The sequence below is a fragment of the Ipomoea triloba genome, chromosome 10 (assembly GCF_003576645.1).
Source record: "Ipomoea triloba cultivar NCNSP0323 chromosome 10, ASM357664v1".
NCBI lineage: Eukaryota > Viridiplantae > Streptophyta > Magnoliopsida > Solanales > Convolvulaceae > Ipomoea > Ipomoea triloba.
Window position 1 is genome coordinate 17,739,414 of NC_044925.1, and position 10,430 is coordinate 17,749,843.

The 10,430-nt window shown below is 40.7% G+C and overlaps 1 protein-coding gene across 1 annotated transcript; it reads left to right on the forward strand.

The window, feature by feature from the left end:
* Positions 1-6,650: 6,650 nt before the first annotated feature.
* On the forward strand, positions 6,651-10,221 carry LOC116033234. Its single transcript, XM_031275989.1, has 5 exons — positions 6,651-8,313; positions 8,596-9,062; positions 9,253-9,341; positions 9,548-9,801; positions 9,908-10,221. Exons 1-5 carry the CDS (start codon positions 6,651-6,653, stop codon positions 10,219-10,221), a joined length of 2,787 nt encoding a protein of 928 aa, XP_031131849.1.
* Positions 10,222-10,430: the final 209 nt, after the last annotated feature.

Genomic DNA, 10,430 nt, shown 5'->3' on the forward strand with positions numbered 1-10,430 from the left:
AACACTGAGAACAATCCAAAAGAGAGAGTCAACGCCATTGATGCCAAGGAAGATAAACATGAAAAGTGTGATCCAATGGATGCTATTTGTGGAAAATGTCAATGTAAGGTAGATGACCAAAGAAACGAGACTACCCTTGTAGTCTCACTCTCGAACTAAAGAATGCGAGCGGGTCATGCACCATATCAATGAAGGAAAACAAGGAGAAAACCACTTCGGAAGAATGCGCAAAAGAAAAGGAGCTACCACGAGACAACATCAAAAGTTCAAAAGAGAAAGAAACGGCTCGAGAAGGTACCATTAATGCTTTTATCCGAAAATTTTTCAATAACAAAGAATGCCGTGAATTATTTGAGAATGACAATAGTGATAACTTTACTTGTTTAAGCCAAGAATCTTCGGCTTGTTTGACTGAGGGTTACCCCAGAAAGAAGGGTGACCTTGGAGCTTTGTTGATTCCTTGTTCTATACAGAATATGGAAGCCCAAAATGCTCTTGCCGACCTTGGTGCTTCTATCAATGTCATGTCTTCAAATCTTTTTGCAAAATTGAACTTACCATGCTTGAAACCGACAAGGCTGACTCTACGTTTAGCTGACGAAACCACACGGTATCCTGAAGGCTTAGCGGAAGATGTTCTAGTAAGAATAGGAAAATTTCTTGTGCCTGTCGATTTTATTGTTTGCAAGATGGGAGATAACGAGCCCCGTGAATCCTTAATTCTTGGAAGACCATTTCTGACTACTTGTCGTGCGCGAATAGATGTGAGTTCAGGCTATTCGATGGACAAGCCACGAATGATGAAAAGGAAAAAGTGAAAGAATGAACTGATGAAGATGAAAGGGCAAAGGTTAAAACAAAGATGAAATCAAAGCCGAAGTGGAGAAATGTTAAGCTTACATGGAAAAACACGTGGGTACCAAAATGCTTCTTACCCACTACCAAGGAATATGGTTGAATTCTGAACAAGGTATGATGCGTCTAGCCAATGACGTAAACTGTGGCGCTACTTGGGAGGCAACCCAAGTTTTTAATAATATGTTCTTACATCGTTTTTATGCTTTCGTTTTCAATGTTTTTGTTCTAATAATTTGCTACAATCAAATGGAACCATGTTTTAAGGACTAACTTGTAGGAGTCGGGACTAAAATTTGCTTTGGAAATGCTTATTTTGGCCATAGGTATGAAGGGAAAGGCCAAAACCAGAAGAAAACAGTGCAGAGGACTGACACGAGGGCTCACACGTGTGTAGCCGTGCGTGGGAACGAGGCAGTAGCCTCCCACGCACGCTCACACGCGTGTAGCCATGCGTGGGAGCGAGGCATTAAGCTCCCACGCAAGGTGAATCCTATACTCAAGGTTTGAATATCCATTCTATTTTTACTTTAAAGAAGATCAAATACATCACCATCAAGGTAATTTCTCATCTTTTAACTATTTATCCTTGAATATTCATGAGTATGGAAGAGCTTGAATGTGAAATTTGTTCTACATTCCCTTGCATGATTTTGAATGTTTTGAATGTTTAAATTGGTTTATAATGCTTCATAGAACTATCTTTTAATGTTTTATTTCATTATTAATGATTACATTGATGGATTGTTATGTATTTTTTGAGCTTTAAGTGTGAACACCATTGATGAACAAATGGGTTTGTTAGATTTCTTGTTGAAATTATGAAATTGATGCTTGAATTGATGTGTAAACTTGTTGTAGAACTATTATATGCCATCAATTTGACTTTTCACATGCTACATTGCCCAAATTGAATTTTCAATTCCAAACCCTAATTTTTGAATTTGGGGAAGAAGATGAAGTTGACTTTTTGAAATTTTTGACTTTTATAGTTGACTTCTTATTTGATTATCAAATTGAATTATCTTATGATGAATTTATGCATGTGTGTGATAATGGAATGATATTGTTGATATTCTTATGCTAGAATTGTCCAAAATATAGGGGAAACTATGGCGAAATTTTCGAAAATTCTTAGCCCATATGTTTGAAATCCATTATCTTGACAAGGAATTTTACACAAATGCAATGGTGACTTATTTGAGAAATATTTATTCGAAACCAATTACCATGAATGATAATTTCTATAATTTGTAGGATGGGACGCTCGAAAGAAATCGCAGAGAAATCAAAGCACGATCATGGTGAATCGAGCCGGTCGCCAGCACGACCACGTGAAACAGTTCAACAAGCTCCCCAGGAGCCTGGGTCAAGGTCATTAAGACACTTGACGCCCGTCCAGCTTACATCGGTGGATAGATATAAGGGGAAACAGCTTTTGGTCGGCCGCCACTTTGATGACAATGTTTTAAGGGAATTCGGTTGTTTGGATGAAGTGACCGGACTTCTCAGGCACCCACAGCTCCGCTCTCTATTTGAGTGGAGAGGACCTACCTATGCGCCTGTTACTTATGAATTCTTGGCAACCTTGGATATTCGCAAGGAGGTCAACGATGCAAGAGAGTCCATTTCGTTCACACTATTCGGCAACCACAACAGTATGTCTGTCAACACTTCGGGTGTTACGCTCGGATTCCATGAAGCCGTCGGCGTGACTATGCCATACTTCAGAGAATTTAAAGAGGACTTTGATTTAGAGGCAGTGGCTATTCAATATTGGAAAAGCATCACCAACATTGCCCCATACAACTCATCAAACCTCAAGGCAAACCTCATCACCCGCAATGCTTTAAAGGCTATCAGATTAGCCTTTGCTATAAATCTCTCTGGCAGAACCACAAATCACAACAAGGTATGCAAACAAGATTTGTTTTACATGTGGTGCATGGAGAATGAGGTTGACATCAACATGGGCATTCAAGCTAGAAAATGGCTCCAAACCCAACAAAAGCCTAAGGTTCAGACAGTGTTTGTCGGACCTTTTGTTACGAGATTGTGCTACGGGTTGGGCCTATTGGACCGATTGATGGGAGGGAAGGATGAAGGTTTCACAATTCCTTTCTCCGTGGGTGAGTTCTTTGCCGCAGATTTGAGGCTTGGAGGGGATGATGCACCGGATCTGGCAGCTTCTGATGATGAGAATGAGGAAGAAGAGAACGGGGAAGATGTTGCTGCACAGGAGCATGGCCCTACTCCCATGGATTGGGATACGACGCAGACCTTTCACAAGCAGCTCCATGATGAACAGATGAACTACTAGCATGAGCAGCGAACGTGGCAGGAAGGCCACTTTACATCCTTCTCTGCAAGACAAGATGTCCACACCGAAGACCTCAACCGCATGAGAAGGGCGGTGGAGGAAAATGATAGGAGAATTGTTGCACTCGAAGCTAGATTCGATAGGCAATTCCAGCCCTTCGGTGATAACTGATGCCTTCCTTCGACTGTCTTCGATCTTGACACTTGACATTTGAAACTGAGTCCAACTGGACACTGGTTACGTTGGTTGATAGTCCTATGAGAACAATAGGATCCCTATGCGCGGGGTTCCAACTTTTATTTCTTTATTTCTTTACTCTGCTTTACTTTAGTTTATCGCTTTATGTTATTTACATTTTAACTGCTTTACTTATCTGCTTTACTATTTGAATAATTTTTTCTTATTTACATACTTTATTATCTATGTTTATGTATTTATCACTTTTATATTTCTATAATAATTGAATAGTACTCCGAAAAACCCTTTTGTATGTTATGTCTCCATTTCTTATAGAGCATCTATAACGGGAGCAGGCCTATGCTGGAAGCTAAAGTGTGGAAAGAGGGATGCATACTTGGTTTATCCTCTTATCCCTTTTCTAATTTTAAGCCCCGTTTTGATCTTTAAAGTGTGGAAATATTTTCTTTATAGCTTTGTGTATGCGTATATTAGAGTTTACCATGTTTATTAGGATCGTTTGATGCATACCCTATATCCCAGAGCAAATTCCAAAGTGTGGAAAGGGATCTTTATTTGTCTATCCTTAGAATCCCTGTTCGTTCCTTTACCCTATACCGTATAGAAACATCGAGGACGATGTTTGTTTTAGAGTGTGGAAAGGACGCACTTTGTGCTTTACATGCTTACATACTTAAAATAAGAAGTTGAAGCTCTTGGAAATGATAAGCGGGTGCATTTGCAGTTTTGAAAAGAGAGTTATTATTTGTGTTATCTAGAGAGAATTTTGACTGGATGCCCAAAAATTTTTACTCTCCAAATATCTTTGAGGAAGTTACTTTTCGCACTCATGAGAGTGTTTAGATCCAAATAAGTTTATATTCTTGCCTGCTTGCATGATGTTCACCCCAAATAAGTTTATATTCTTGCCTGCTTGCATGATGTTCACCTCAAATAAGTTTATATTCTTGCCTGCTTGCATGATGTTCACCTCTTATTTACGTAGGACCTTGCCTGCTTGCATGATGTTCACCTCTTATTTACGTAGGACCTTAGTCAAGGATCTCTTGAACACCTCTTATTTACGTAGGACCTTAGTCAAGGATCTCTTGAAGTGGGAGTGTGCACTTTTTAATTTGAGAAAGATAAAACTAGCGAGGCCCGGAATTAAACTAACCTTGGTAGGGCATGGGGCAAAAGGTGAGCCTGTTAGTAAGCTTAATAGAAAACAAAACCCTTGAACAAAAAAAAATAGAAAAAGGCATGAGAGGTTGACACGAGGAGAAGTCGAAAAGGCAAAATGCCAATCACCAAGTTTTAAAATTTGAGGGAAGCCAATTCGTTGGGTTGTGTTCAAACCATAGTCTTCGGTAAGAAAAAAGCTTTATCTGGAGTTGGTTGTTCACATAAAAAGATCCCAAGGATTGAGAAAATATAGCTGAGGTGAGCCGCTTCGCTAGGATTCGAGTACCCATCGCACTGACCTTCGAAAAAACATGGAGCTCCATGTGAAGTCGGGTGGCTCGATGACGTTATCCTAGGAAGTGAGAAGAAAAGAGGAACCGCGCTAAGCCAAAAGCGGTGAGTGGTCCATGCCCCTACCCTCATTTACATTTACGCTGGGCTTTGGCGTATAAGGATGGAAAGTTGATTAGCTAGTGCACATCGTTCCCACTAGTGGGATCGGCTAGAGGCCATATTTAAATAGAAGGTTAACCAAAACCTCGAAAATCCATGCTTGCTGATAGACGCCAAAAGTACCTAATTATCTAGAACTTATTAAGTTGAATTATTGCCAAAACAAAGTCTTAAAGAATGCAATTACGTGTTTAGATGCTATTTTACTAACAAATTGCAAATGAGTTATGTGTGGAGTGTTTTGAAGAATTCCCACAGGGATGAAGGTTGAAATCAACCGAAAGAGAGCATAAACCATTGAAAAGAAGAATCAATCCACATGGGAGCACGCGAAGACCGAACCGGAAACAACAAAAGGAACGAAAACGAAGGAACCACGCCCACGAGCCTCACCACGCGTGTGAGCTGGCGTGGAAATATTCCAGTAACTGTCCACGCCAGTCCACACGCGTGTGGCAGACGTGGGACAACACCAGAAACCTGGTCGATGTTTTAGTATTTAAGGGACATTTCAGCTAGGTTTAGAGAGTCTTTTGTCAAATTTTTCATTCTACAATCTTAAGTTAGGGTTAGATAGGACTAGGGAGAGGAGGAAGAGCTCCTTGGAGAAAAAGAACTTGGATCTTCATACCTTTGAGATCTTTTGGGTAACTTCTTTCATTAAAGACTTGTTTTCTCTTTGGATATCTCTTGCTTTTCCTTTTCCTTAAAGTTATTTGCTTTTTATCTTGATCTTGTAGATATACTTTTCTATTTTAGTGATGTGATGTTGTTAAAGCCTATGAGAGGCTAATCCCTAGGATAGGGGCTAGATTGAATGGAGATTTGGTGTTCATGATCTAATTGGATAAATGAGTTTGATTTCTTTGGGGAATGTTGAAATTGTATGTATGTTTGGTATGATCTTGTTAGATCGAGGGCCCCGATCTCTCTAAGAGTATAGGATCATCTCTTTGGCGAGATATCGCAAAGAGATGTAGCCCACTACCCACATCTCCCGCTCTCAATCTAAGAAGATGAGATCCGGAGGGAACTTGTAGACAAAGTGTTTGATAAAATTCCCCAACCGGCTGAGGATTGGGAGCTTGAGTGTGACGCCACTCAGGACATTGTTCCAAGCTCCTTCAACCATAACTCAAGGGAAATTAATACTCTACCTTGCGCCTTGAACCAATCTCCACGATATCCTAGCCCCATCCACCTTTATTTACCTTCACTTACTTCTTTATTTTTATCAACCTTTGCCCTCTTACTACTTCTTTTCACCAATATCCATATGCTCAACCTCAGTGTTATCCAAATAAACCAAGATAGCAAACCCGTATATTCTCCAATTTGCCATCCGCGAGAGATACGACACTCGGGGAGTTCATGACTCTTCGTTTTATCACTTCCACACCACCTTCACGTTCACTCACCCCATACAAACAATCATGTCAAAATGGCGCCGTTGCCGGGGATGGCAAACGGTGAATTTAAAATTTTACTATCTTGAATCGTTTGGATAACTTGCTTACTTCATTTTCTTTTGTTTTGTTTCATTGCTATCTACACTTTCGCACCCAACTGTACACCACTGCGCTAATCTGTGAAAGGAGCTACCTCTTGTGCTCCGACTCTTTGTCTGAAAATTTGATTGTAGGACTTCCTTGACGCAATCATGGATCCACCTCCACCTAATGATCAAGCTTACCATAGTTATATACCATACAGAAGAAATCCTTATTATCCTTCACAACCCCAACCTCCATACGCACCGCCTCAATACTATCATAACTACCATTTTCCTTACCCACCGTCTTTTCCATATTCAATACCTCCACCACCTATTTATTACCATGAACAAGCTTACGTAACTCAGCACTTTCAACCCCCAAGATATCCTGCTCATGAAATGCCTTCATATTACCCTCCAACGCACTTTGACGAGCCAAATTATCCGAATTCTGAAGATTTTCCGAGCAGTGACCCAACCACGAGATCCACACGCGTGTGTGCCGGCGTGGGAGCTCTCTGGAACAAATCCACGCCGAGTCACACGCGTGGTGATGACGTGGACAGAGCCAACACCTGTACTTATTCTTCTACTTCCATAGAACCGCCTCTGTCGCCCGAAAGCAACCAAACCACCCTCGAGCAACGCTTAAATGACTTTATACGAGAAACGAGGGAGGAGAATGCTAAACTTAAAGAGACTATCACTAAAGAAATGCTGGGAGAAATTCAAGAACTTCGCCACGAAACACTCTCACCGCTCCAAACGGTTGAGAGTACACTCGCAAAGATTATGGAAATGATCCAATCCCAGGGAGAAACAGATGTGAATGCCGTAACACTGAGAAGCGGGAGAACACTTCCAGAAGTTGTTCCACCCCCACCGCAATCTATTCCAACAGAAGAACCAAGGTTGAATAATGAAGAGACTTCCAACTCGAAGCAAGTCGAACGAACACCTGAAGAAGAACTCAGCAGGGAAGAAATGCAACCACAACCCTCTCGAAAAGGAAAAGAAATCATGGAAAAACCACCACCTGTGCCGAAAGCTAAACTTCCGTTCCCTCAAAGATTCCGCACTGACATTGACAACGCCAAGTACGATAAGTTCTTACAAATGCTACGCCAATTACACATTGACATGTCATTCATTGATGCACTAGGAGAAATGCCGAGGTATGCCAAATTCCTTAAAGATCTTTTATCTAACAAAAAGAGATTGGCTAAAATTGCTACTGTTGTGCTAGGAGAAGAATGTTCTGCTATATTACATAAGGATGTGCCTAAGAAGTTAAAAGATCCTGGAAGTTTCACTATACCTTGTAATATAGGAGGCACTACTTTTAATAGAGCCTTGGCAGACCTAGGTGCTAGCATTAATTTGATGCCTTTTGCGTTATACCGGAAATTGAATTTAGGAACTCTTAAGCCTACACGCATGTGCATTCAATTAGCTGACCGATCCACCAAGTACCCTAGGGGTATAGTGGAAGATGTTTTGGTCCGAGTCGATAAATTTATTTTTCCAGTGGACTTTGTGATCTTAGATATGGACCTAGATGTGGAAATTCCTCTCATCTTGGGCAGACCTTTCTTGGCAATCGCTAGAGCTTTAATAGATGTGGGGGAAAACAAACTCGTTATCCGTGTAGGAGATGAGTCCGCCAGCTTCGACGTAACCAAAATCATGAAGTATCCTCTAGATGGGGATGGATACTTTTTCGTCGACTACGTGCATGATGAAATAGACTATCTATGTGAAGTGCCCAAAGCCAAGAGGCATGATTTTAATCGGGAATGTCCCATAGGAGCTAAAAATTGTAATGAAAGTACTTTTGAGCATGAGCTTAACGCTTTACATATTGCTTTACACCGAGAGGTCGATCGTTTTAATTTGATTGATAATGATTGTGTTTCTGAATTTGTTGAGAATATAAACTCTGTTGGTGAAGTCTCGGAGGAAATGGTTGGAAATGATGGGGATGAATTTGATGAATTTGGGGAGGAATTTGAGGATGGAGATGAGAAAAGAAAGGAAGATGGCGAGATAATACAGGAAGGAGAGTTGAAACCTTTGCCTGCACACCTTGAATATGCTTACTTAAGATCAGGGAAGGAGTTACTAGTTGTCATCGCGACAGATCTCTCAGAAAAACAAAAAGAACAACTGCTAACAGTGCTAAAAAGAAACAAAGAAGCTATAGGTTGGAAGATGACTGGCTTGAAAGGGATTAATCCGGCCATCTGCACACATAAAATTGTATTGGAAGAAGGATCCAAACCAGTAGCACAGCCGCAACGCCGACTTAACCCGAACACGTTCGAAGTCTTGAAAAACAAGGTGATCAAACTTATGGATGTCAGAATGATTTATCCTATTTCGGATAGCACATGGGTCAGTCCGACTCATGTGGTACCGAAAACAGGAGGAATCACAGTCACTGAGAATGATAACAAGGAATTGATTCCTACAAGAAAGATAACTGGATGGAGAGTTTGTATTGACTATAGCAAGCTCAACGAAGCCACTCGAAAAGACCACTTTCCATTACCCTTTATAGATCAAATGATTGAGAAAGTAAGCGGGTACGGTTACTACTGTTTCTTAGACGGAATGAGTGGATACTTTCAAATTCCAGTAGCCTTGGAGGATCAAGAGAAAACAACATTCACTTGTCCGTTTAGTACGTTTGCTTACAGGAAAATGCCATTTGGTCTCTGTAACGCCCCTGCTACCTTCATGCGTTGCATGTTGGCTATTTTTGAAGATTTCATTGGTGATTTTATGGAATTTTTCATGGACGATTTCACAATTTTTGGAGAAACTTTCTAAGAATGCCTTGGAAATCTGGAAAAGGTTTTGGAACGATGCCAGCAAATGAATTTGGTATTATCGTGGGAAAAATGTTATTACATGGTCACAAAAGGAATTGTGCTTCGACATAAAATTTTGAAAAAAGGAATCGAGGTCGACAGAGCTAAGACAACAATCATTGAGACCCTGCCACCACCGCACAATGTGACATCCTTGAGAAGTTTCTTAAGACACGTGGGATTCTATAGGAGATTTATAAAGGACTTCTCAAAAATCGCAAGGCCGTTGACTAAACTGTTGGAAAAGGATGCTACTTTTGAATTAAATGAAGATGCTATGAAAGCATTCCAGAATTTAAAGGATGCTATGGTACATACTCCGATTCTTGTAGGACCAAAATGGGATCAACAATTTGAGTTGATGTGCGACGCGAGCAATTTTGCAGTTGGAGTTGTGCTAGGGCAGAAAAACGACAAGAAATTTCAGCCTATTGCCTACGCTAGTCGGATGTTGACAAAGCCACAACAAGCTTACACCACAACCGAAAAAGAATTATTTGCAATAGTGTTTGCATTGGATAAATTCAGATCCTACCTCTTGATGTCAAGGGTCATCATTCATACTGATCATGCGGCTATCAGATTTCTTATGTCTAAACCCTAAGCAAAGCCAAGTGATCAGATCGATTCTTCTATTGCAAGAATTTGACGTGACTATTGTGGATCGAAAAGGAGTTGAAAACAGTGCAGCAGATCATCTGTCAAGGTTAGAGAATGAGAAAGGACAAGATATGATTGGAGATGTAAATGAATATTTTCCTGAAGAGAAATTGATGGGTCTCTATCTCACACCTTGGTATGCTGATCTGGCAAACTACCTTGTAGGAGGAGAATTACCGGAATTCTTGGATACGCACGCCTGAAGGAAATTAATAGCTGAATCTCGATTTTATTTTTGGGACGAGCCGTATCTCTTCAAGGTGTGTGCCGATCAAATAATTCGACGCTGTGTAACAGAGGCTGAAGGACATGAAATTCTGGGAGAATGCCACCGAATGGGCCATCACTCAGCTAACAGAACTGCAAGAAGAGCACTTGAAGCAGGATTCTGTTGGCCCTCGATATTTCGGGA

Excerpts from the sequence above, each read along its gene's own strand:
- LOC116033234 (XM_031275989.1), top strand. The coding sequence starts at position 6,651 with ATGGATCCACCTCCACCTAATGATCAAGCTTACCATAGTTATATACCA. Across the intron at positions 8,314-8,595 it reads AGCTAAAAATTGTAATGAAA|GGAAGGAGTTACTAGTTGTC; the intron begins GTACTTTTGAGC and ends ACTTAAGATCAG. Across the intron at positions 9,342-9,547 it reads GCCTTGGAAATCTGGAAAAG|GAGATTTATAAAGGACTTCT; the intron begins GTTTTGGAACGA and ends GGGATTCTATAG.